The sequence below is a fragment of the Temnothorax americanus genome, unplaced genomic scaffold, assembly GCF_048541705.1.
Source record: "Temnothorax americanus isolate GAGA-0224 unplaced genomic scaffold, ASM4854170v1 Scaffold21, whole genome shotgun sequence".
NCBI lineage: Eukaryota > Metazoa > Arthropoda > Insecta > Hymenoptera > Formicidae > Temnothorax > Temnothorax americanus.
This window is the reverse complement of record NW_027509349.1, coordinates 482,501-510,136: the sequence shown is the minus strand read 5'-3', so window position 1 is coordinate 510,136 and position 27,636 is coordinate 482,501. Positions and strand designations below refer to the sequence as shown.

At 40.5% G+C, this 27,636-nt stretch overlaps 3 protein-coding genes and 1 long non-coding RNA gene across 5 annotated transcripts; 2 read left to right on the top strand and 2 right to left on the bottom strand.

Moving 5' to 3' along the window:
• Positions 1-1,559: 1,559 nt before the first annotated feature.
• LOC143897767 (CCN family member 3-like) lies at positions 1,560-18,895 on the top strand. Of its 2 annotated transcripts, none has more exons than XM_077406656.1 (5): positions 1,560-1,773; positions 3,100-3,306; positions 4,828-5,048; positions 5,489-5,680; positions 18,695-18,895. In XM_077406656.1, the coding sequence occupies exons 3-5, from the start codon at positions 5,027-5,029 to the stop codon at positions 18,802-18,804; spliced, it is 324 nt and encodes a 107-aa protein (XP_077262782.1). In that variant the 5' UTR covers positions 1,560-1,773; positions 3,100-3,306; positions 4,828-5,026; the 3' UTR covers positions 18,805-18,895. The 2 variants fall into 2 exon arrangements, with proteins under 2 accessions (XP_077262782.1, XP_077262781.1); XM_077406655.1 differs by having other exon boundaries at positions 1,571-1,773; positions 4,824-5,048.
• Positions 15,364-18,895, top strand: LOC143897763 (uncharacterized). The gene has a single exon (XM_077406650.1). It carries the CDS (start codon positions 15,604-15,606, stop codon positions 17,674-17,676), a length of 2,073 nt encoding a protein of 690 aa, XP_077262776.1. The 5' UTR covers positions 15,364-15,603; the 3' UTR covers positions 17,677-18,895.
• LOC143897768 (uncharacterized) lies at positions 18,695-19,512 on the bottom strand. The gene is made up of 3 exons (XR_013256993.1): positions 19,444-19,512; positions 19,201-19,298; positions 18,695-18,833 (listed from the first exon to the last, which is right to left on the bottom strand). It is a non-coding gene; the product is annotated as an uncharacterized LOC143897768 (long non-coding RNA).
• Positions 19,513-21,324: 1,812 nt separating this feature from the next.
• LOC143897640 (uncharacterized) lies at positions 21,325-22,072 on the bottom strand. The gene is made up of 2 exons (XM_077406444.1): positions 21,609-22,072; positions 21,325-21,448 (listed from the first exon to the last, which is right to left on the bottom strand). The coding sequence occupies exons 1-2, from the start codon at positions 22,070-22,072 to the stop codon at positions 21,325-21,327; spliced, it is 588 nt and encodes a 195-aa protein (XP_077262570.1).
• Between the last annotated feature and the right edge of the window lie 5,564 nt (positions 22,073-27,636).

Genomic DNA, 27,636 nt, shown 5'->3' with positions numbered 1-27,636 from the left:
TGAGTATTAATAAAGCATTAAAGACAGTGCAAAACTCAAAATAAGTAATTAACCACTTGCCAAATAATCACTTACAGTGTATGAAATTTCTGTAAGGGCGGTTGTTGGTAAACTAATTAATAGTTAAATTATATATATATATCTTTATTTTTTCTTCAAATTAGACATGTAATTAACACATCCCTGCCTTTATGGCCTGCACACATTTTTTTTTAAATCCTATCAATTAACGAACTTCAGTATCCAGCCAAAACCGCATATAACTACATATCTTATTTTAATTATACTAATTTACATGATATAAGTGTATTGGAATAAGAATTTAATTCCAGAATGATAAAAAAGTATGGAAAAAACTTTCAAAAAATAACCGTTTCACATCCTGCACACAGGACGAGGAAGCACAAGCCAAAAGCCATGCGGTATAGCCAATAAACTTTTGGTTCTTACGGAAAACCGGCACGTTGATTGGCTATCGTGTCCCTTGCTGCGCGGCAAGCATTTTCTTTTTACGGTTACTATGGTTACCACACATATGTCACTTTCCTCACATACATGCGAAATGAGGGGCTCGATTATTATTGATCCCGAGATGACGGCGCCGGCGCGGAGACCTAACGGTGTAGTATGTACGTAACATATGGGCGCAAAGTTTTTTCTAGCAAGTTCGAAGCACGAAGATAAGTTAATACGTAAAATAAGTATCACTAATTTACAGTTTTATTTATTAATTCTTTATTTTCTAAATATATATAATATGGATTTAAATATGGGAAAAAAAGCTATTAAATTAAAATATTTAAAAAATTTAAAAATATTAGGCTAAATGAAGATATTTTTAAAGGATATGGTTAACTCCCTATCCTACAGAGGATTTTATTTTGTGCCTAAAAATGTGATTGCAAAGTTATTTTTAAACACGCTTACTTTTATATCTCTTCTAATTTCTATGTTAATATTTCATATTGAATAGTCAACTTCACGGAAAAAAAGGATTTTTGCTATACTATAATACGGACAACTAACATTTTTTACTGCGAAAGTTAATTAATTTTGCAATAATAGCAAAACCTTTTACTGCAATAGCAAAGTTCAACAAAACTGTTTGCTATTGCAACAAAATGTTTCGCAAAAATGTTAGTTGTCCTATATTTGATAAATATAGATTTGCTGTTGCAGCAAAACCTTTATTTTTTTCCGTGTTGCTGTATTTCCAAATATACGTATGTATATACATACATGCTTTTTACTTGACGCTCACTTTCTTTAAGTTATTTTCCTTTTTACTATTAATTAAATTTTTTAACTGTACATATTTCTTGAATCTCTAAATAGGGGACCTAAAAGCACCCCTTTTTTCACAAACTTGATATTTTATTAAGCTATTGGAGTCTCACGCGCATGTGTGAAAAGTGCGTCGCGAGGCACGCATGAGCAGCGGAATTTTCCGTCTCCTCCCAGCTCCCATAGGGCTGCGTTCGGAAACATCACCCGAGTACACACGAGTATACTCCCTTCTCTTTCTATCTCAGCGAGTTAGAAGGAGTTGAGAAGGAGAAGGGAGTATACTCGTGTATACTCGGGTGACGTTTCCGAACGCAGCCTAAGCTTCCACAAGCTTCCATTCGCTTCCATCTTCCATGTTCCATGTCTTCCATCTTCCTGCATCTTCCATTACGGTGCGAGTAGCGTAGCGTTACGGACGCTACGCTTCAGAAGCCGAAAATCCACGGAGAAGAAGACTACTGTATCAGAGCGACCAAGAGTAACCAGGTATGCTTCGGATTTCGAGTTATAATTCTGATATAAAGTTTCCTGTTACGTTTATCGTCAAATTTAAAAATATCAGCCTCAATGGTCGAATTGTGGAAGAGACGCTGGCTAGGCCGGGCCGGCCGGGCTGGGCGCTGGGCGTCGTTTTCGATATATAATTAATCATTGAGCACCTGGAATGTGGTCAATCACAATAAGTCGTTTACAGTTTGTTTCTAAAAGACGGTTATTTAGTATATCGTGGTTATTGAAGTAATTATCAATTTAATTACGCGTACTATTATGGCTTTAGATTTTGAGTGCGTTTCAAGACCGGCATTATATAATGCCCGATCTACAATAGCTGTAGTAAGCTGTAGTAAGCCTCAAGCCGTAAGAAATTGACCAATTACAGGCAAATGTGAGAAGAATAATCGACTGTGATTGGTCAATTTCTTACATCTTGAGGCTTACTACAGCTTACTACAGCTATTGTAGATCGGGCATAATATTCTGATGGCTTCTGCACACAGGACGCGGAAACGCTTGTCGCGCGGCAAGAAGCGACGCGGTAGCCAATCAATTGCTTTTCCGTACCGCGTCGTTTCTTGCCGCGCGGCAAGCGTTTCCGCGTCCTGTGTGCAGAAGCCATGACGCGCAGTTTGCTGAGCTGGCCCGGTCGTAGAAGGCTTAAGGGTGAGTTTCCACTGAGCGCGTCACGCGTCGCGTCGTCCGAGTTGAACCAATCAAGACATCCCATTTCGATCCCGTCACAAGAATGTAATGAAATGGGATGTTTTGATTGGTTAACTTGTGACGACGCGCTCAGTGGAAACTCAGCCTAAGGCCATTGTACGTAACGCAGTTTTAGTCATAATCGTAAGATCGTAAGAAAATAGACCATTCACACTCGATTATTCTTCGAGCTCGAGGAGAATAATCGACTGTGATTGGTCTATTTTCTTACGGCTTTACGATTATGACTAAAACTTTGTTACGTGCAATGGCCTTTTAGGGTGCGTTCCCACTATACGATTCGCGCGTCGCGTCACGACGCCGCGTCATGAATTATCCAATCAAAACGTTTCATTTTATGACGTCATTTCCGACAAGATTTCGCGTCGGAAATGACGTCATAAAATGAAACGTTTTGATTGGATAACTCATGACGCGGCGTCGTGACGCGACGCGCGACGCGTATAGTGGGAACGCACTCATATTTTTATCGTGTTAAAAATATGCTATCGAGTATGAAATGATATTAATTACGCAATCAAAAATCTATTTGCCGCGATTTAATTTATTTATTCGATTGTGAATTTGTGTGTGTGTGTGTGCGCATTGCAGATTCTCTTGTCATGGCCTTACACCCCGCACCGCACGTCCATCTTAGGCTGCGTTCGGAAACTTCACCCTGGTGCACCCGCCGAGGCTCATGCTGTTCGGAAACGTTCAGGTTGTACCAGTGTGACAGAGATGAAGTCGTTCGGAAACTTCACCCGGGTGCACTTCAAGAGGAAAATTTTCCACCCTGAAATTTCAGGGTGAATGCGGGTAATTTATTACATTTGGTGGCATTTTTAAACTGTAGCAATGGAGTTTCTTCTTTTATGAAATTGTTCCGAATGGATTCCGATTGAAATTATTCTGTTTTCCCTAAAAAAAACAATAGAAATCTAGGAAATAATTGAATTTTGATCGGAATCCATTCCAAAAATTTCCAGTCAGTTCTAGTACATCAGTACTTTGTATACAATACACCAGGTATTACGTATCTTTTCTCTTCAAAGCGAGGCTGGCGAATATCGCGTACTGTGCGTTAAATACTTGAATTTGTAGCTCCATATTGTCTATTTTCGGTATAAAAAATTTTTATATAAAAACATTTAAATATATATAATTATATATGATGTTATATATAAAATATTATATAAAATTGTTTATATATGTCCATGTATGTTTCTTTTATCTAGTATAATCTCTGTTCAAAAGAAAGAGAATTAGAAAATAATTAAAAAGATAATTTTTGGATTGTTTATTTATTTGCTTATATATAATCATATATAAATTTAATAATTGTACATAAAATATGATTATATATGATTATATGAGCAAATTTTTCACAATTTCTCAGATTTTATTTTTTGTTATAAAAAACAAAGCAAAAGTTATTCTTTTAATTATTTTCTAATTTTTTTTCTTATTATTTTTTTTTTTACATACGAACAGAGATTATATTCTATTGCCTTATACCGTTAATTTATTATCAGATTTTATCTACGTTTAATAATATCTTAATTGACGCTAATTACGGATTATGTTTTTCTATTATTTATATTATTTAATAATTCATCTTATGTAGGTATATTTTAACAGTTGCTTAAGCGATCGATGATATATTTTACACTTCTTTTGTAAAGTAGGGGAAACCGGGGCAAACTTGACACTAGGCTTTTTGTCAATTTAAATCTATCGTAGAAACTTGCCTTTCCTACTTAGTCGGAGAGCTGACGACGAATTTAGGGATGAATGTATTTTAGGCAAGTTAAAATAACAAAAAAATAATATTTTATTAATTGGTGAATCTAGAATCCTGAGTCAGGCAGAGAGTTTGCGGTTATTTCGCTACTGCGCAACCTATGACATTTGCAAAAAAATAAATAAAAAAAATATCTTTTAGGCAACTTGAAATTTGTTTAATCTTTAATTTTAGTATCTATTTAACCCAGAAATAAAAATACCAGACTATTTTTGGGGTTTTAAAGTATAACCTGACCCCCCCTCGAATATATTTAATAATTATACCTCAAAAATATACTTTAGGTATTCTGAAATTTTTATAGCATGTTTATTAAATAATATTAAAAATACGTGTAAATCGCCAGACGAATTAAACGGTTTTTAATGATTCCCTGACGCAAATAAAGATTTAAAATGAATGCGATATTTTTAATTGAACTGATGTTAATTGACGTTAAAAATTTACTTTGTTTATAAAAATTAATAATAGTTAAATAAAGCAATATAAATAAGGCAAATTGTTTTTGTTCATGGGACATCCTTCCTTTCAGCTAGCCGCTGCAGAGGGCAGGATAAGCAAAGTGGAGGAGTACGAGTGCCAAAAGTCCTGTAGGGTGAATGATACCGTCCACGAGGACGGCGCAACCTGGGTAAAGGATTGTCAACACTGTTCCTGCGTCCATGGCGAGATTGAGTGCAGGCCGACGCTCTGCGCTCTGGTCACCTGCAAGAATCTCGTCATTCTTGAGGGACAATGTTGCCCGACCTGTCTCAGAGTAAGTGGAACATTATACTCCTTTTCGTCCCTTTATCTTCCATTCTCAAACGTCTTTCCTATAACATTCCATAATCCATGATAATTTTTAATAAGAAAATATTTTTATTAAATCCCATTGATTCCTAAATAATTGACTTCAAAGCTTGACAAGAATCCTACAACATTTAGGATTTTTTCTTGTCTTTTCTTTAGCGCACAGTATACATAGTTTATCATTCATGTTTCATATATTTCTTATCTTTAGAACATCGTGTAAATTCTTGACATTTGAAAGGACAACTCTCTTGAGTAGTCTAATGTTGCTTGCACATGAATTCGTCTTTTACTTTCACACACGCAACCGACTGATTAATTGACGTAGAGTATTTCGTGTTTAGTTGACCACTTCCGTCTCGTGCCTCACGTTACTTATCTCGCCATTCATGTTTGCCTCCGCAGAACAATGTTTGTTGCACGGCATAATTTACGATCGCGGCGAAAGGGTCTCACCGAAGCAGTGCGTCGAGTGCAAGTACTACGACGGTATCTTCACCTGCACGAGATTCGACACTGACACCAAATGCCCACCACCACCGTGTCCACCCAGCGAGCAACTCAGCGTGGCGGAAGAATGCTGCAAGTTTTGTCCAGGTACGTCTTCGCTTGGAAAGCTACACCCCGAAACGAATATATATTCATTGAAAATTCATTTCCATGTTATAACTCGATTCTAAACAGTCAGTATTGACAGTTTCGTCAAGAGAGTATTTCTTATAATCCACAGATTCTTATTATAAAATAGATGATGTAGATATCAATCATATATGGTGAAGTACCAATCAATTTGTTTCAATATATATATATATATCTATACTGTTGGAAACATTTTGTATAGTTTTGTTAAAAAAGGTCCTTGTAAAAATTTTTGTGTAAAATAATCAACACACATACGTGTGTAGATTTAACATGTGCTTTTTATGTTAATTGAACTTTACAAATTTAAAATGTAAAATTATTAAAATAACTTAAAAAATATGTTAAAGTAACACAATATTTAAACGTATTTATTAAATGTGTTAAATTTTACAGAAAAAGAGTGTTGATTTTACTTAATAACAGAAGTAAGAATAAAAATTTACAGAAGAAGAATGTTATTGATTTTATCTTACAATCTCAACTTTAACATACAAATTGTACACATGTTAATTGTACACATAATTAACCTTAAATTATGATCAGAATAACATTTCCTTCCTGGTAAAATATTTTAACATAGTATCGATGTTATTATTTAACACATCCATATTATGTTAAACTGACACAAAAATTTAAGTGGACCGTTTAAGGTCCAGTTTCACACAAGTGTCAGTTAACTTTTGTTTGAAATGTACAAGTTCGCGCAGGAACCTGAGCTCTAGAAATTATAGAAAAAAGGGAACGATACTTTACTTGTGATTTAGTCGGTAAAGAGATTGTGTATTTTCGCTGTGGTTTGATTACAATCAGTAAAGTTATCAGAATTAATGTTTTATCAAGAACATATAGAATAAGCACAGAATCAGACAATATTGAATTATTCTTGCATAATCCTTTCTCATGCGTCATAAAAAGAAATTAATCTCTCATCAAGATTGAATTTAAGAGAACAGAAATCCGTTATTCTGATTCTCAACCAGATAAACCACCAAGTGATTTCAATCTTTGTTTCTGTTTCAAGAAAGGATCATACAAGTTAAGCATATAATTTCAAACGCAGGTTAAATAATTGGAGCAATATTATACAAAGCATATAATTTAAGTACTGTGTCGATTGAGAGTTCATCGATCCCAATTCATATATATGTATCTCACTTAAAGTATAAGAAAAGGAACATATGCAACGTGAAGCATTCGAGTGAACATTTAGTCTCTTATAAATATTACGTGAGATTCGGTAACTGCAATATAACGTTCTTTCTAGTTATCAATCGGCACAGTAACTTATATGGTAATTCAGATTATATGTATTTTGAATCAATAATATATATGTTAATGCTTGAAGAACGAACTAAATTAAACGATAAGTAACTTTTCATGAACAATATAGTGCTTCGTACACTTAAATAATTGGCAAGTAGCCATAGAATAAATCATAATTCGTTAAAATAATCGCAATTATACGTGAAGATTCGACTCACGTGTGTATCGAGAACATAAGTTAAACAATTGCATATGAAAAATCAATGGCGTTATTCGCGGGTTGCAACCATGTAAACGTGACTTTAATTCGACTGAGCTCAGACCGATAATTAATTCCGGAATAGTCGGCAGTAATATAGCCGTTCTGCGAGGATGTAATCCGTCGCCCCGTGAAATGCGAGGACGTTATCCTTCGCCCCGTGCTTTCTCGAACTCTGTACTCAGACGATCGCATTTATGATAGAACCTTGCGTTCATCATAATCCGCTTGAGAGTTGCCGATCAATCTCTTAATGGATCTCTGAGTTACACGAGTTCGATATGTTACCTGAAAGCATCCGCCGTCTATCTTTGGATAAGATGGTCATCGACCAAAACCGGGAGGACCTTTGCAATGTGCAAAATGGCCGCGATTGTCCGTTTGCCGAATCCTGGTTGAAAAATGGCTAAGTTCGTCCTTCCTTCCGTCGTATATCGTGAGAGGTGCTTGTCATCGCCTCTAATCCATACTGAAATGTCTCCTCTGATGTTGCGGAGACGTCCTTGGAATAGCTCGAGTTAATCTCAGACTCAATAGTCTGGCGGATTGCACTCGCGTCACAATTTACGAATATATACGACACCGATAGAAGGAACGCAACTCTTCGCCTCGCTAGCCGGAAGACGAATACCTTCCCGGCGGGCTTCACGTTCATCTCGATACGTTTTACGCTTGCGCAGTATCGTCGTTTCGAATCGTTTTCCGGCGCTGGGGCGCGACGTCGTCGTCGCCGCGTGCGCGAAACACTTAACGCTGAAGATAAATAGATAACTGTAATATCGATGCCATCTATGAGCCTGCTATCGAATCGCCGCTTACAATCTATTATGCTCACAGATGTCTAACACTTACACAATCTCTTTACGATCTTTAATGTCCGTTTCTAACAACTTTTAATCTTGATTAACTCACTCTTCGTTTTTTTTCTAAGGGGGACGTTAGAAGGAGACGAAGAGTGAGTTAATCTAAGATTAAAAGTTAACCGACACTTGTGAAACTCGGCCTTAGACATGAGATTTATGTTATATTTAACACAAATTTTCCAACAGTGTACTTATTCTGCGAGGACATATTAGATAGAATTATATATGTTAGAATAATATATGTTAAAGCGCAATAATTATTCTATACTGACGTTATTGAACAAAGGGCTTGCGAACCAGCAGGTTGTTTATGCTAAATTTTAACGACTATTTGATACACTGAAGAAGGCCACAGTTATGGCCGAAACGTTTGTCATTACTTTGTTCGAAATATACACGATAGCATAAACAACCTGCTGGTTCGCAAGCCCTATGTTTGATTATTGTTATTCCAAGCGAACACTATATATTAATTGTTTGAAGTTATTGAGACCAAATATTATCTAAAATTCCAATTTTCACTTTGAGTTGGGAGAAACTGGGCTATCTTTCGGAGGAGACATTCATGTCATTCAGTATTTCAGCGCCAGGGTTATCTCTCTTAGAGAGGTCTCCCGAACGGCGTTTGAGACCGTCCTGCCCAATAGGGCAGCTGACAGGCGGGGTTTCTGGTCCACGATAGGGGCATCTTTGATGGCCTTTACGTTCTCGACCAGAATTTCCCTTGCACCGACGAAAGCCGCATCTGCGACACGTACTGGTGCCTGGGTAGTCACAGGCTTCTTAACTTCCTTTTTCAAGGAAGAGGCCTTACCCTTGGAAATGCCACCCGAACGGGGGGCAGGACGCGGAGGAGGCAGTTTTTTCTGCCCCGTCGCGGCCGTAACCCCGCCGGGAACGGCGATGGTAGAAGGACCGGCGGGTGTGCTAGTCTTTTCGACCGGCGATACCGACTTATCGGCAATCGCCTTAGCATCACCCGTTCGGCGGGCCTGCTGTATTAAATTTGAAATTGGTCGTCAAGCTCGGGGAGCTTGGGAGTTTTGGGTTAATAATACTGCTATCACTAGCTACAATATCGAATATCGCGCGTGAATATGGGGATGGAATGAAAGGAGGGAAGTAGAAAGGAAATAGGAGGTATTTTGAAAGTTTTTCCCCGCAGCGGTTAAATCCGCCACGAAACGTGTCATATCTCAATCAGTCTCTATGCTCAGTGGGATGTGCGGGATTTCGTTTATCCACTCTCCCGAGCGATACGTTTTTCGCCTTCTTTTGCAATCTCTACAGATGCTATCTCCTCCTCCCTTTTTGGTCTCGGAGTCACTTTCTCTATAACGACGGGTGACTTGCTGCCTCCCGCTGGGTGCACAGCACTTTGTCCCGAGGATCGAGTTCCAACATTGGTCAACTCGTTTCTCGTGTCCGGGCCGTCGTGGTCCTTGTAGTTCCTGTTTTGTCGTTCCCTGGCTTCCGCAGCCAGCTCGAGTTCCTTCAGTCGGCGGTGGAGGTCTTCGTACCTCAGTTGTGCTGGAGCGTCGGGGGTTACCTCCAGCACCGTGGCATTTCCCGTCTTAGGCTCGACTGGCTCACGTCTAGCTACCACCTCGTCTGTAAACCAGGATCTTGCCTCTTCAAGGAAATCTCTCAGTAGCCCTGGCCCGGCGTACGATTCGATGGCTCCTCTGTCCTGGGTGCTCCGAGGGGGGAGCGGGGCGGGAGGGACTTGAGGACGAGGGGGTCCGCGGGGGAGGGGAGCGGGGTGGAGGGACTCGAGGGCGAGGAGGTGTTGGGGGGAGACTCGAGGGCGAGGGGGTGTTGGGGGGGGGGGTCGGTGAGCGTGTCGAGACATGTTGTTTATTAAATATTGATAAACATATTGTTGACAAGGGGTGTCCGCGTTCTACGCCGAGGGTGGTCCGCGGGGGGGTTTTAGGACGAGGGGGGGGGTCGTCACTTTATCAGCGCGGGGTTATTACAAAGGCTAACGGGCGCCGTTCGTCCAAGTGAGCATAAATATAAATTGATTACGACCAGATACATATGTCGTCCTTCCTTCATTATATTATTCTCCTTTCTCTTGACAAGGCGGCCATCTTCTCGTGTAGGGTGTGGCCCGAGGAAAGATTTCTTGAAAGATTATATTAAATCGCATACATCGCGAATAATATATGTACAGTTCGAAGCACAAAGTCCGAATCAAGAGTGTCATTGTCTGATTTTAAGCGATATCCTAAGGATTCGCGATATTTCCCAGATCGAACAATCAACGGTTGCCACGTGGCACACAAGATCTTCGCGAAACGCACGGCCATTACGCATAAAGATCAAAAGCGCTAATATTTGAACAATCCCAGTAATATCAACAACAATTCCTACACCGTTCGACTCAAAATCACAACGCGAATCGGCACATATCAAAATCTTTCAGAATTTCTTAGTATGAAAGTCACAAATGTTCCACATATACGGAGCGATATAGAGAGCGTCCGTCCTCCTCAAAGCCTTGGCTCAGGGCTCAGACGACGGCGCGCTCACGTCACACGGCGCGCTCACAGCCTCTCTCTTTTGCTCTCGTTCCCCCGTTCGCGTTATCTCTTTCTCGCCCGCGTCTCGTTCGCGTTGTCTTTCCTTCGCACGCGGTCTCTCTCTCGCTCCCACGTTATTAATTTTTTAGGTAAAACAAAAAAAGAAAATACCTTAATCTTAACGAGCCATCATCCGTCTCAACACAGCCATAAATTGCAATTGCGCGAGGGAGTCGGCGTAAAATTGTGCCCGCCCGCGTCCGAGGGCCGGGAAGCCGAGAGAGTTTCGCAGCGCTCGCCCGCGTGAGATACCGGCTGGCGTGCCCACCTGAGCTGTTGGGAGCTGAGTTAAAAGCTTATGGTTGTTTCTCTTTTCTTGCGCTAATCGCCGCTAGGGTGTTTTTATAAAGAAAAGAATTCGTAATAGAAATACACCGCCGGGAAAAACAATTTCAATGAAATTATTGGCCATGGCTTTCATACTGATGTTTGTACCTTCTGTGCTCTGACCTGAGACAGAGCTCAATTTATAGGGATCGAAAAAATGTCTTCCAACTTTTATATACTAAAAAGTTAAATTAAATTTAAATTAAATTAAATTAAATTAATCTGGTCTCTGTCCAACGAGGTCGCCTCCTCTGTCTCATCCTGGTCTATATCGGCAAGATTTCCTAGGGCAGGCTCATGAAGTGTCCCAGCCGCAACATACGTTGATGTCCCACCGTGGTTTGAATCACAGTAAAACGAATGGAAAGAAAACTTCTCTATTTTATTGGCCAGCTGTTCCCAGGCCTCTCTGCCTGTACATCGCACTACGGGAGCCTCCCAGCCCATCATGCCGTCGTATTTCATCAGACTCTCTCTGGTGTCACGCCCAGGGATCATTATCCTATCGGATATATTGCCGTTCTGTGCGTGCATCTCCCTATTATGTGTTTTGGCCACCGCATGCAACCACCCGTTGTTAGCCTTAATGGGTAGAAGACTCCTTCCCTCGTACTGATCACTGCGATATGCTGACACGGCTCTGCCTTTCATTTCGAAGTACAGACAGATTGGGCACACTCAATCCAAGACATGTCTCGTCGACTCGGTCGGCGGATGCAACACCCATGACGAAACTCTCAATTTCCATGTCCTGCTCAATCAGTACACTCTCCATCTGCACTACCCTGTCTAGTTGATTATTAACGGTTTGAAGAATATATATAACTTTGCGCCCCATTTACCGAGTGGCGACCGTGTCGGTGACACCTAAATATAAATCGGGGGAAACATCACTCCTCCGTTCGGTTACAGTAGAAAGATTGGATTCGACGGGAAATTCAAGCGTTGGGGTGCGTGCGTGACGATATGGCGTGGGACTGAAATCTCGGAGACGTAGCGACTAAAAAACGCACCGATAGCTTGCCTGGCGCACGGAAGGGAACAAAACCCGTATTCATAAAATGGCAGCAGGTGTATTCCCATGGTTCCTCCTTCAACCATGGATTTGCGTCCCATAGGTGGATGCACGCCTCAACAATCGTACAATAATATGAAGGTATAGGTGTAGAATCTTCAGAGGCTGCAGCTATCCCTGTTGAGAATATCCCTGCAAAATTACCTGATAATGTGGGTATTACTTGGTTTGCTTCACTTGCCATTCTTGTCATTTTCTTGCAGCAACTGCTCACCTGCGACCCTTTGTAATGATATTTCTGAGAGTACTCAAACAAGTTTCTAGAATACCATGTTTTCTTTAACTTGACAATGATGCCAGACTTGTTGCACAAGTCTTGGAGAACCTTCAGGAAATTGTTGATGTATTTGATGTATGGGGAAAGTGGAAAATTCCACATTGTGCGCATAGATCTTCTTGACTGGGCGTGATCCTCCAACGAAGTCATAAAGTGGCTCATCCCTATTTGCGCTATCTTGTGTTGATTTATACTTTGAAACATCGGGATTTGGCTTCGATGTAGCTGCTGTCGCTTCTGGAGTAGACGCGTTATTCTTCTTGCGCCAAGCTGCGCGTTGTTATTGCGCCTTTGTCGATTTTGGTCTTGCTGCGGAGGCCGGTTTTGAAACTCGGTCTCAATTTGCGCTTGTGTATTCCAATCTCGATTACTTCTCCAATCTCTGTCTAATACGTAGTTCTGCTGCCTTTGGTTGTCCCTTTGCCATCGCCGGTTTCCAGCGGAAACGGGAACAGGCGCATTCTGTGTTGACTGGTTTGCTTGAGCGGAATTGTACATCGCGGGGTAGCTTCTGCTATTCATAAAGAAATCAATGGTCGTAAGTCGTTAAAAACGACTCTCGTGTCATGCCTATAGCATCTAAATAGGATTGAGGTGGTATTTGCAAAAGGATAACCTGATTATCCCCTTGACCCAGCAGTGTGGCAGATGTGCCGCACATCCATGACGCTATCAAAATGATTAAAAGAGTCGCCAGTGTCCAGCCCTTTTGTCTCTGCCCCTCTAATAACGCTTCAGGGAACGGATAGCATCTTGGTCCCTGTTTTGGTTTTCCATTAGGGCCTTGTTCTGGTGGATTAAATCTATCTTGAAACAAAAGGTAGGAAACTATGGGAAACAGGTGTGTGAAGGAGTATACATTCCTCAGCCCAAACAATCGATCAAGCTCTTCCAAGAGGCGTGTTATTAGCTCAAAGCGAAAGCTGGTGCACCATGAGGAGAAGTCTAGCACTATGAACACATACGTTTCACCTTCTAGTTGTATAATAGGTGTGTTCATCCTCAAGATTGTTCTTGTTAGTTGTTGAGGCTTTTACTGCCTCTTTCCTTCAATGATTTAAATTAAATTTAATTAAATTAAAATACTTTTCTCTATACTTATATATAATATCGCAGAAATGAAATAAACTTACAAATTATCAAATATCAAATAAAAGGAACTATGTGTTTCTAAATATCAAATAAAAGGAACTGTATGAGACCACAGTTATATCAATAATAATATTCGCAACTTTTGTAATATTTTGCACTTATAAATTTTTAGGAAGATTTTTAATCGCACTTATTACTTCTAAAGTATATGACGGTATTTTATCGTATTTTGTTATAAAGTTATATAACTCACGTTGAATCCAGTACCCATATACACGCATTTGTCGAGTTTTTTTCCAGTATTTTACAAACAGGTTTAGCTGTTCTAAACGTCATTCTAAGGTCCAAATGTTTTAGACCTTTAATGTTGCGGATGTTTGAGAGACCTTTGTTTGTTAATGCGTTGTCTCGCAGATGTCTTTTGTTTGCTCTGTCCTATCTTGCAGTTCTTTCTAGTAGTAGGGTCATCCAAGAAGGTGTTGTTAATGGACGTCTTCTTGCCTCGATACAAATTTTCACATATAAGACTACTAATATCAGGGTAAATGGGTGGACACAGTTTCATTACTCTTTAGTTTTAAAGTCGATTTCGATTAAGAAGAACGTTTACAGGCCCGGTTGACTTCCGGTTGCCGTGTAATACTTCCTCTCGACCCTCAGCCTCTCTGTACTTCCGCTGCGATAATGCGTTGTTATCGACCACGCCCTTCACGAAGTTGCGCACTAGTATTTCGGATCCGGAAAGCTTTTGCTGGGATTTGGATTAATGAGGGTAATTAACTTGCAATAGCTTTTATGAAAACAAATAACAAGAATATATATTTGTACTCGAAGTACAGGATTACAATGGGTAACGCCCCGATTGCATCATCTCGCTTCACTTGCGATTTTCGTATGAAAAACGATATATTTCCGAAAAATATCCGAATGTTAATAATAAGGTTGTAATTAAGCCTGCGGATAATGGTCGCGGCCGTCGGTAACGAGATCTCTACGTCTCGTTCGCCGGTATTTCCGCTGCGATAATGCGTTGTTATCGACCACGCCCTTCACACGAAGTCGCGCACTAGTATTTCGGATCCGGAAAGCTTTTGCTGGGATTTGGATTAATGAGGGTAATTAACTTGCAATTGCTTTTATGAAAACAAATAACAAAAATATATATTTGTACTCGAAGTACAGGATTACAATGGGTAACGCCCTGATTGCATAATTTCGCTTCACTCGCGATTTTCGTATGAAAAACGATATATTTCCGAAAAATATCCGGATGTTAATAATAAGGTTGTAATTAAGCTTGCGGATAACGGTCGCGGCCGTCGGTAACGAGATCTCTCTACGTCTCGTTCGGTATTTATGACACTGTGACGTTCTGGTGAGGCGAAGTTACTCGATCCGGTAGAACGTTTCCGTTGATGGGTTCTTTTTCTGTGGTTAAGGAGGTAAAACTCCAGGATAATTAACTGTTCTCGACGATGTGGATTGTGGCTTCTCAGATCCATTCAAGATATCAGGTATTCAATGGTCTTGTGAACTCTTCTCCAAGATTTTAGAGTATAATTTTTATTACAAAACTATTGATACAAGTGTTTTATGTAAGGTCGGAACAAGTATAAGATCCCTAAGAGCAAAAAGTCGACTTTAAGTCGACTTGAAGTCGACTTCTACCGATACTGACTTGGCAGAAAGTCGACTTTTTTAAGGACGAAAGTCGACTTGAAGTCGACTTGAAGTCGGCGAATGTCTTAAAAAACGCCGACTAAAAGTCGACTTTCCGTCATGACGGGAAGTCGACTTTTCGTCATGACGGGAAGTCGACTTCTTGTCATGACGGAAAGTCGACTTTTAGTCGGCGTTTTTTGAGACATTCGCCGACTTCAAGTCGACTTCAAGTCGACTTTCGTCCTTAAAAAAGTCGACTTCTCTGCCAAGTCAGTTTCGGTAGAAGTCGACTTCAAGTCGACTTTTCGTCACGACGGAAAGTCGACTTCCCGTCAACTTTTAACGTCAGGTTTCTAGAATTGAATAAATAATGGAAAGTATATTTTTAAGGTTATGGGTATGACAAATGTTTTTTTATGACTGTACGTTACATGTTGCATTGTGTTTGCTGGCGGGTAACTCGTCCTAAAATATGAGAAAGAGTTTTCGTGAATTATCCAAACGTCAAAAGGATCGACGTATTTTGCTGCTTTATAATCGTACGCGTAATAATTTTGAACCTCCTGTTTCAATAAATAATGATGATAGTGGTGGTGACATTCTTCCTGGGCCATCTGCGGTTCATGATATGGACGTTTCTGTTCCCGATGCATCGTTAATGCCTCTAGAGACTGATGATGAATCAGAAGTTGATAGCAGTGACAATAATGAATATGATAATTGTGAATCATCCGAAGGTAGTGCTGACTGCGATGTAAATATTTCAAATGATATTAATATTGCCCGTTCTCTTAGCGATGATATTCGTGATTGGGCAATTGAGTTTGGTATAACTCAAAAAGCTCTAACTCATTTATTACATATTCATAAACGTCATGGATTCGATGTACCTACAGATGCACGTACTCTTTTAGACACTCCAAAGCCCCATAGTTATGACGTTAAAAATCTTTCACGAGGTCAGTATGTTCATTACGGTTTAGGTAGAGCGCTGACAACAATTATTAATCAAACTCCACAAGCTTTTCTTGGTCAAACTGTTATTCAGTTAGATATAAATATAGATGGTTTGCCAATTGCAAAAAGTTCCAAGAGTCAATTGTGGCCCATACTAGGTAAAATATCAGATTTAAAGCAAGTATCCTTTCTCATTGGTGCATACCATGGCTACAGTAAGGCTCCGTTATCTGAATTTCTTCAGCCGTTCGTTGACGAATGTACAGTATTACAAACTGATGGATTTGAAGTTAACGGTTTGATGTATCGAATTAAGATTCGAGCTATCATTTGCGATTCTCCAGCTAGAGCATATGTTACTTGTACTAAATCGCATAATGCGTATTTTGGATGTGGAAAGTGTACAGTTAGAGGTAGAAGTATCAACAGACGTATGACGTTTACAGACATTACTGCATCTCTTAGAACTGACGCTGATTTTAAAAATAGGATTCAACCACAGCACCATCTTCCAAGTATTTCTTCTTCATTTGAACTTCTTTCTGTGCCTATGATAAGATCTTTTGTTATAGATTATATGCATAACTCTTGTTTGGGAGTTATGAAACAACTTTTACGCTTATGGATGGATAAATCGCAAACATCGAGGGTTGCTCAACTTCATCTCAATTCTTTATCCACTTTGCTAAAAGATATTTCAAAATTTGTTCCAATAGAGTTTGCCAGAAATCATTTCGATTTAGACGAATTTTCTCGATGGAAAGCCACACAATACCGAACATTTCTTCTCTATTTAGGACCTGCGGTTTTGCTAAATTGTTTACCCTCTGACAAGTATCTCCATTTTAATGTCCTGAATTGTGCAATGCGATTATTATGTGCTGATGATTCTTGTGATACATACTACGACTATGCAAACGATCTCCTTCGTAATTTTGTCCAAAATATGGAACATTTATACACAGCAGAGAGTGTAACATATAATCTTCATAATTTGATTCACCTAGCAGCAGATGCTAAAAATTTTGGACCTCTCGATACATTCAGTGCTTTTCCTTTCGAGAATTTTTTATTTAAAATTAAGAAATTGCTTAGAAAGTTCGAAAAACCACTTCAGCAGATATACAATCGTTTGAGTGAACAATCTAATTTAGTTTCAAATAAAATTGAACACTCATCTAATAATCTTGAGGGTCCTCAATTATTACAAAAAAGCAATAAATTATTACAAATGGGATGTACCAACGCGCATACTCGAATTAAATTTCCAGCATTTACATTAACAACCAAAGAATATAATAATTACTGTTACATCAAAGAAAATAATTCCATAAAGATTGTTTGTATACAAAGTATAGGGTATTTCCATGAAGATGCTGTGATTCTTGGTAGAAAGTTTATGAGCATGTCAAGTTTGCGAAATTATCCATGTGATTCCTCAAATTTACATATCTTTGTTGTCAAAAATTTATCAGATAATTTAGAAATGTGGCCAGTTTCATCGATACAAAACAAAGGTTTTCTTATTCCATTAAAAATCGACTGTGCATCTTATCTAATCCTTCCATTATTACATGTTAATTACTAAATTGAATCCGTGTAAAGGCTCTGGTGAAAATCAAAGAGAATGTGGAACGGGCTAAGTAAGAGCCAAGCGCTGTTGACGGTGCACGAAGGTTAATATTCCTTTATTTATAATAATAATTAAATTTTAAAACCGTACGTTTCGGTCCGAATTTTGGACCATCTTTAGCGAAACTATAAAAAATCAATAACAAAATGCATGAAATCGTTAAAATTAAACGTATATACAAAAAATAAATTAGTTTTTGAAAATTTCAAACCTTGGCTCAAACAAATATAAGATGTACCGTAACATATATTCTTATAATAATATGTATTTGTATTTGTATAATACAATTTGTATAATAATTTGTATAAGTGTAATATAATAATTAAATCTTGAAAATTAATTTACCCGAACCATACAGAAAATCATCCTGTTTATTGTCCTTTTTTTCCCTTTTGCTTCTGTCTGACGGAAATTTGCTTAATAATGCTTCGGTATCATCATCCGTGCTGATGCAAATAGCTCTTTTCTCCATCTTCCGGGCTTCGATATATGTATCTGAAACAAATAATAATTTCAAGAAACCGATTCAATAACAGTTACCCAGATAGCCAAAAATGTCGACAGTGAAAGCGACCAGTTTGGATGTATATTTTCCTCGGCAGAGTGATGCATACATTTAGGGAACTGTATCAATAAAGATAACGGTATACAAACGCTAGCGAATCGCTCCATCATAAAACTTTGACCTTTATCCGGATTACGACTTTCTTATTAAGAGGAATCAGTCATCAATCCTTCCTCATTTTTTATTCGAATGACACGAGTTCCCTTAATGTAGACAACTTTTGGCGAGCCATTATAGAGAATAGTTCTTGAATAGTTCTCTGAGACATGCAGCAAACGTATAACTGGAATTTTTCTATCTGGGTATTAATACATAGTTGAAGTGTACAAAAAATATACATACCAAAAGGTCCTACCAAATACTGGTACGTTGTTTTACTCCAAGAGCTTTCAGGCTTTTGCTTTTTAGATGCAGCCAATGTTACTGCTTCTCCCTTGGGCCACCACACTGTCATTACGTCAGGGAGTACCCACGTTGATGGCACTGCAGCAGCTCACTCCTCAGTGACCACAACATAAAATGTATCACTCGACATCTTTTGATACAACTGCAATTGTAAAATAAGTTTGTTTACAATACATGCTGAGAGGATCAAACAGTCGAATTCAATTCGATAATGCCTTTTTTTTTGTTTTCCCCTCGGGTGAAGAGAGTTTGTTGTGTCATTAACCTCACCTTTAGGTTATATAGCACAGAGGCTGCAGTCCATTTGATACTACAAATGCTTTGAAGCGTTCTTCTTTTTCTTCTTTCTTCACTGAAAGAAAGAAGAAGAGGAATGCTTCGAACCATTTGTAGTATTAAGTGGACCATAGCCAGGATCTCTTGTTCCTCTCTCTCTCTCTTTCTCTCTCTCTCTCTCTCCCGTAGCCAGGGTCAGGTTAATCGCAGTCGCAATTTAAGATTTTACGTACCTTTTCTAACTTATGGAAGTATAGTACTCCCGTAGGAAGGAGATCGGGTCCTCGGACTCCTGGGGCCGGCCCACGCACAGTTGCACTATATGTATAGGCTGCGTTCAGTGTTATTCAGCTGCTAGTACTAAAAATCTATATAGTGTATGTGACATAAACAATATAGATTTGCAGTACTGGCAGTGAATATCGAAACGCAGCCATATAGTTTTTCAGGATTTGTTGGATTAATTATACATTTACCTCGTGGCTCGCGGCACATTCCTCGCACTCACGCACACTCACGTCCTCGATCAAGATCGAGATTCGCCGCCATATTGATATACACGGCGCGCCGTACGCGGGCGGCGTTTCAATTAAAAAAATGACTGCTAGAAGTCGACTTTTAGTCGACTTTCCGCCATTTTTAGAAGTCGACTAGAAGTCGACTTCTAAATAGTCGACGAAAAATTGACTTTTATAAGTCGACTATTTAGAAGTCGACTTTCAGTCGACTTTCCGCCATTTTTAGAAGTCGACTAGAAGTCGACTTATAAAAGTCAACTTTCCGTTGACTTTTATAAGTCGACTATTTAGAAGTCGACTTTTAGTCGACTTTCCGTCATTTTTAGAAGTCGACTATTTAGAAGTCGACTTTCAGTCGACTTTCTGCCATTTTTAGAAGCCGACTAGAAGTCGACTTATAAAAGTCGACTTACCGTCGACTTTCCGTCAACTGTGCTCTTAGGGCGGCTGGCGTGCCCACCTTTTTTTTTTTTTTTTTTTTTTTTTTTTTTGGGAAGAGGAAAAATGCCTCGCGCATTCTACCGGGGGCCGTCCCCCAGGATATGTGGGGCTTGCACCCACTAAAAAACCTCTCCCAAACATTTAGCACGCTGGACAACAGTTACGACACGCGGGAGACTCGAGGTATTACGTCACGTGCCACAACAGTCCTCTCGCGGAGGCGACAGAAAACGTAAACCGAAGACAAGATCACGCGAAGGATCATACAGGGTGCCGTGAAACCCGCCGGGATGACGCACTAGTCGAAAATTTGACACAAGTGCCAATGTTCGACCGCCTCGGAGGTCCTCATGATAGTGACCGCAGGGCAGTCATATCATTGAGGACGCTCTTCATCGGCTGCGAGGCCATTCCATAGGGGAATCACGGACGTCCCTAGGAAGAACGCACAGGGCCAGAGGACAAGTACGTACCAAACGAACAGGAACCCCCCTCCGGAGAGAGGTTCCACACAAATCGAAACACGAGCGATGCTCGTTAACATTGAGGGTAACATAAACCCAACACCGGGAAACATTCGGACCAAGTCCGCATCACGGGCCGTTGTAACGACAACGGCTAAAGTAGGAATCACGCCCGTCCCGCCCCCAGGCCCCCCAGAAGGGGGGGAGAGGGGGAGGGAGGGGCGCGAAAAGAGTAAAGTTTCCAAGAGCCTCGCCGCAGGCCGAGGAAACCCCGAAGGACGACCACCCGCACCCCGCAGCCACAACGGGGCCTCCGGCAATACCCATTGCGGAGCAGTGGGGCCGGAGCCCCGCAAGCACAGCGGTGAGCAGCGAGACCACGGGCGACCGACCCCCAGGGAACCCCCAACCCATCGCAGCGGAGCTCCCAGAAGAAACAATTCGGTAGGTTTGTGTTTGTACAAACTAATCTTAGCCTAAGTTACAGGGCCATCCAGCCGCCCAAAGGGAAACCCGCACGCCGACCGCCCCCCACCCACCACCCCCCAGGGATCCGGGAACGTCGCAGAAGCGACGCACCGGACCCCAGGAGAAGAAGAGCGAGGACCGGCCCGCGCCCGAGCAAACCAAGAGCGACGGGAGAACCCCGTCCGCACGCAGATAAACAAATAAATCGCAGAAAGTAAATAAATCGCACGGAAATAACCGCACGCAGAGAACAAGGCCGCAATGAAGAACGCAATTAGCGCGACTATCCCTAATTGAGGGCTTGCTGTTGTCTTATTCGCTCGTCCTCCTCCTTCCGTTGGAGAACCCGTTCGACGAAAACTGAGAACGCGTTCCATCGTTCCTTAGAATTGCAAATTCTTGCAATGATGTTACTCAAAGAGAGGTCCTGTCCGATGACAGCGGTGAGCTCGCCACGCTCCAAAGCTCAGAAATGGCACACCTCTAAGGTGTGCTCCGGTGTGTCTTCTTCCAAGCCCGACGTCCATCTTCTTGAAGTTCCACCTTCGAGGAAGTGGTGGCGCCACACGCCGAGAAAAGGAATCCGCAATCTCAAAAGAAATATACAGATGATCCGACATGGATTCCAAATCCTCGCGGACCGACCAGTCACGCACCCTGTTGTAAAGGTCGGGGGAGGTCCAGGTAAGGTCGATTATCGATGTCCCCTGATGACTTGAGAACGTGGGTCGGTTGCCTCGATTTACCAACCTCCAATCCAGCTGCGCCGCAAGCTCCTCAAGAGCATCGCCCCTGACGTTAGACACATTTGAGCCCCACAGAACAGAATGGGCATTAAAGTCTCCACAGATAACGAGTTTGTTGTTGTGAGCAACACCGGAGCAAATCACAGATAATTCCTCCAGGAAGTCTGAAAATTCCCTGAAATTTACATTGGGAGAAATGTAGCAAGACAGGAAGTAGAACTCTCCCAGTCTGATCAAGACACAGTGTCTCCCGCGGGCCTCCAGGGTGGCGGGGCGCGTAGTAACCCTGTTATTAACATAAATAGCTGCAAGTCCATTATGGCTGTGGAACCACAACTGATACGGGCTATGAGTTCTGGCGGGCTCCGAGATCGCGCAGACAGCGGCCCCCATTTCCCTGGAATGGTGAACAAGGAGGTCCTGTGCCTCCTTGTTACCGTTCAAATTCAACTGTAAACACAGGGTCATCTCCGTGCCGTTGTGCGACCGTCGGACACAGGCTCTCTGCGTCTTCCTCGTATCGGCTCAACGCTCGTACACATATTGAGCGAGCCCAGCCGGTGATCGCTGGGTCTTCCGGCCTCCATACAGATAACGCAGCGGGGATCCCTACTGCAATCACCAATCTGGTGACCGCGTTCGCCACATCTAAAGCATGCGCCCTTACGTTCTTCCGGGAAGTTACACGTTGTGCGTACGTGACCGTAACGCCAACACTTAAAACATTGCACAGGCCTTGTTTCTAATAATTCCACACGGGCAATAGTCCACCCAATTTTAATCTTGTTAGTAGCCGTAATTTTAATGGCTGCGGTAAGGGGACATTTAACCCAGACGGAGTTTAATCCATTATTCATCTTCCGGATGCCGCCCAGTTTGACGAGATGTTCGTCACAGTCGCCAATAACCGAGACCTCGTTCGATATTTCGGTCAACGAAATAGAGTCGTCAAAATTCCATATCCGCAGTTCTCCCATGGTGGTCGGACGGGTTATACGAATTTTATTGACATCGAGGACTTCTCTCAGTTTGCCAACGAGTGAGTCAGCCTTAGCGGTACCGTCAGCACCCGGGATCTCAATGATGATGCCTCCGTTGATACCGCGTCTAATTTTGGAGGCCTCGATTCCAAGGGTGTCCAAATTAATACTCTCACGGGCCTTCTTCAAAATGTCTGCGTAGCTAATGTCGTCTTTAAGACTTGTAATGGACACCGCGGCAGTTTTAGGCGGTCTCCGCGATCGAGTGGTCGAACGAGGAGGAGGAGGAGGAGCGTCTCCGAAAGTCCCCCTTCGGGGCCCCCCCCTCCGAGTCGTCGCCTCGATAACCCGTACAGGGGTCTGCGGGTCCATCAATTCACCATCCGAGACACCAGAGGTCTCCGTGTCATTCCTGAAAGACGTCTTCTTCACTCTCTTCTTCTTAGAAGGTTCTTCCGATCTCGGACCAAACCTGGCGCGAAGAACCTCCATATTAGCTACTAATTGCTGAATCTGCTGATTCATAGATTCCAGCATGTGATGCGAGTTGGTGTCCTCTTCCGTATCAGCAACATTAGCCTCCCCGTCCGATCTCCCGTTCCCACCGGGAGGAGATCTCTTCTTGTGTGAGCCGGGAGTTGTGTCCGTCTCCGATCCCGACGCACCAGTAGGACCTTTAATCAACCTAACTGTTCTATTACGCAGAATCTCAGAGGCGACGACTCTGGGCTTCCTCTGTGGTAGAGGGGGAAAATCTTTGACGCGAATCGATGGTTCTCCGTTGCTTGACTCGCGGGTATCAGCAGATTTTATTTCAGACACCTTTGGAGGAGATCCTCTCTTGTTTGCGGAGTCTCTCATGTTAATGATCTCTTTACGGAGCATATCCATGTCTCTACGAAGGTCCTCGTTTTCCCTTCGTAGAATGGAGTACTCCTTCTTTTGGATCTCTTGCTCGCGAGTGATCTTACGTAACTGGGTGGTAAGATTTCTATTTTGCAACTCGAGATCTGCCACATCTCCGGTGGCACCCAAGCGTTCGCGATAAATATCCAGAATTTCACTTAAATTTGATATACCATCTCTCAGGTATCCAGAGAAGTTTCCCTTAATGTTCCTGCTACAATTCCTAATATCTTCCATTTTCTGAAGACACTCTGTAGCGTATTTGTTTAATTTGTCGGAATCGTAGGAGCGTAAATTATTTGAAGCCACAGGCTGAATGGAGAGCCTGTGTTTAGAAGCTTGCACTGGAATAAAAGTCTCGTTTTCCGACGTTGTATATCTCCTCTTGATAGGTTTAACCGTGTTTTCCGGCGAGTCTGAGGGGAATCTCGCCTTCCTTTTATCCCTAGGAGTAGGTGGAGGGATATCCTCGTCATCTTCGTCGTCGTCTATCATAACGACGTCTCCCGTCAACCGTTGGTCACGGTGCACCGATCCCTCCGAATCTGACACACCGGGATGATCGAAGTCAAGATCAGTTCCTACATCATCTGAAGGATCCACAGTTGCGATAGCATCCGCGATGATCTGTCTGGCAAGGTCAACGCCCCCATCGCAGTCTTCATCCTCCATCTCCGCCACTTTAGTGGCTTCCTTCGCCATATTTGGTTCAGCAGCTGCGCCCGACCAATCGGGACGCAGTGCTATTTTATGTGTTTTTGGCCCATCGCTTGATTCGACACGGGGATTGCTGGGACCGCACTCCCCCCGCGCCGGCCTCTGGGTATCCGACCCCCCTGAGACAGTAAGTTTATTCTCCTTAATTGTACCTTTCATATTGTTTTGTTTAGTTGTTTCAGGGGTCTGCTCCCCTTAGGACTGAGATTCAAATGCACCTCGTCCATGGCGCATTCTAGGACCGCTCGTAAAAGATTCCGCAGTGTCCGGCTGCGAATCTTGCAGTCAGGTGTAAGACTGCTATTTAAATTATCCCACGCAGATACGAGCAGCACGAGGGATAAAATTAATAATAATCGTAAAAGATTATATAATATAGGACTCCAGAGAGTCAACGTCCTTGATAGTGACAAATAAATTTGTCTACACCAAAATATACAATCTAAACTAACCTAACTTATATATACAACTTAATATATACACGCGTACGGATCGCCTATTTAAGGCTATAGACTATAGCGAACTGATATTTATTCAAAGTAGACTCCAAAGAGTCGACTTCCTCAATAGTGACAAATAAATTTGTCTTCACCCGTATATACAATCTAACCTATCCAAATCTATATGTACAACTTAATATATCTACGCGCACGGATCGCCTGATTAAGGCTATATCGATTGCCTAATCGTTAGGCTATGTCTAATGCAATATCGATCTGTTCGTAGTCTGTTCAAATTATCAGATTTTCAAATTTTGCTCAATTGTATTTAATCACTGTTAAATATCAAAGAGACGTGTATAACATAATTTCCGAGTATAAATAAGAAAGCAGAGTCATCAAAAAGCATGAATTCGATGATATGATTATAAGTCTAATATCACACAAGTAAGGCTTTAAGATTTGTATACATGTAAATTCGCCTTAAGGTAATGACATACGGAGATGCCTATCATGATTCACAAGACTCATGCTCAAAAATAACAATACAGAAAGTACGCACGCACGTCTAACTTAAGCCTACCTTTCGGTGGACAGTACAATATATAATTCAGTTTTGTAAATAAATAAATTATATAGGATTCGGTGGGTGAAGTGATATATTTATGTGCAATGCAATGTTATATTATATCGCGTGTTTTAACATGGACAAACATAGACAGAGAAGTCCAAATGTAATATATTTGTGTATCGAAAATAAATAAATAATAAATAATAATAACAAAGAGAAAGAAGATTGTTGTTGTGTAATTATATTTTATTTCTTCTTCCATTCCTTAGTCCTGTAACAGACATTAGACAAAATAGATAGAGATAATAGTGTATCCCAGCGTGCGTTCCAGGAGGTTATGTTGCTCCATATTATTCGTTGACTCTATTCATTGTTACAATATCGATATAATTGTTTAAAAACACACGCTGAGAATGCCACTGTGGACCTCTCTGCATTCGACAATAAATAAGACAGACAAAACGATAAACAAAGGGTAGTACCCATTGCAAAGCAAAATAAAGTAACGGAACATAATCCAGTCAGCTAAAATTATTAAATTTGAATCTCAAATGGAACAAGAATAGGATCAGGATATTGCTACTGTTATGTATAGCTATAGCAGAGAATATACGAAGGTTTCGATCAAGATACAAGCATTTGTTATTGATTAATATGATCAACTTCGAAGCCTGACAGTCAGACCGTTTGACACTGCGATATGACTTGTGCCAGCAATGAAAAGAATGATTACAAGTGTCAAAATATAGTATACATAATAATGTTACTTCTGTAATGTTTAAATCAACTATTCAAAGATGTTGATGTAGGTTTGAGCTTGAAATAACTTCAAAATATAGTCATCTTAGTTGGACTATTTGATGATATGAAGCAGCCTGAACATGTCAGAAAAAATTGTATATAAGTGTCAAAAGATGTGATATACATAATAATGTTACCATTATCATGCTTAAATTGATCATTCAATGATATCAATACAGATTCGAATCAGAGATATGTCGCCCTCCAATATGTTGTATTCAGATCCTGTGATATTAAAATACAATACTTAATATGTGACATGGCTGAGATTGCAGTTTAATAATGCTGCAAATACAAATTCAGCCCACACAAGCCATTTCAATCTGACGATCTATAAGGTTATGTAGGATAGGAGAGGAAAGTCATAAATAATCAGCATATATGCGCCGTCACATCACCTTGCAATTCACTTCTTTATTATAAAATCACAATCACCAGTGTAAATGCTCTGCAATAAGTATTTAACGGGGAAAAGAAACACATTACAATCACAAAGACTTATACAACTATGACAATCACGAGACAACTACATCAGTCTATTCAACACCCATCGCATTGCAGTACTCTGCTGCAACGAGCACTCAGTATGCAGAACACATTGCACATTGCATTACGCAATTCTTATACGTATATATACGCAGATCGATACTTTAGAAACTAGATCGTTACAAAAGATATATATTGTATAAAATAGGAACATCTAGAAGAGTGAGAGATTGAAATCTCTGCAATAACACGTCGTATGAAAAATTAACTGTTATAAAACTAACTTACAGTTATATATGCGATAAAATTATCTCGCACGCAATAAACATATCAGGTAGATGAGCTTCAAGAGCGTATAGATCTAATAGAGACTAAGGTCTCGTCAAATTATTAATGTGAATTAATATGAGAGATTTTTTTTTTTAGAGCCAAGGTAAAAAGATAACCTTATTATAAAGTAATATGAAGAAATATTATACATAATCCCATGATATCGAAGCGTATCTCAGAAAATAAGTTATATGTAACAAAATATGAAGAAAAAATTAATTTGAATATGTATAATTGTTAATAATTAGCACATCTAATACATGTCCACTCCAAGTAAGATCAAATCTTTGAAAATTGTACCATGTGATATTAAAAATAACCTAGCAAGAAAAGACAACCTATAAGAGCATGAAATTCATAGAAGTATTACCTTATCATGTTGTGTATAGCTAATCAATAATTGTCAATAACTCAAATATAATTATTACAGTTTAATATAGTACCAAAAGTGTAAATACAATCCAAATAAGCCATCTAAGTCTGGCACTTCATATAGGTTAGGATAAAGGAAAGGAAAAAATACATGATAATTGTATGCACTTTCACAAAATCTCTTAAATCACTTCTTTATTATTATAAATTCACCATCATAGATGCATATGCTCTGCAATAAATAATTAATAAGACAAAACACAATACAATCACTAAGATTGGACAGCTATGACAATCACAAGGACAACCACTTCAGTTTATTCAGCCACCCAACACGTTGCATTGTCTTACTGCAACAAAATTACGCATGAAAATTTATCATAAAAGTAACTTAATATTAGATGTACAATCGAATTATCTCGCGCGCGC

Coding starts and splice junctions, on each gene's coding strand:
- LOC143897767 (XM_077406656.1), top strand. CDS start 5,027: ATGTTGCCCGACCTGTCTCAGA. Junction 5,049..5,488: donor GTTGCCCGACCTGTCTCAGA/GTAAGTGGAACA, acceptor TTGCCTCCGCAG/AACAATGTTTGTTGCACGGC. Junction 5,681..18,694: donor ATGCTGCAAGTTTTGTCCAG/GTACGTCTTCGC, acceptor TTTGCTTTTTAG/ATGCAGCCAATGTTACTGCT.
- LOC143897763 (XM_077406650.1), top strand. CDS start 15,604: ATGAGAAAGAGTTTTCGTGAATTATCCAAACGTCAAAAGGATCGACGT.
- LOC143897640 (XM_077406444.1), bottom strand. CDS start 22,072: ATGACCCTGTGTTTACAGTTGAATTTGAACGGTAACAAGGAGGCACAG. Junction 21,449..21,608: donor GCGGCGCAGCTGGATTGGAG/GTTGGTAAATCG, acceptor ATTTCTTTTGAG/ATTGCGGATTCCTTTTCTCG.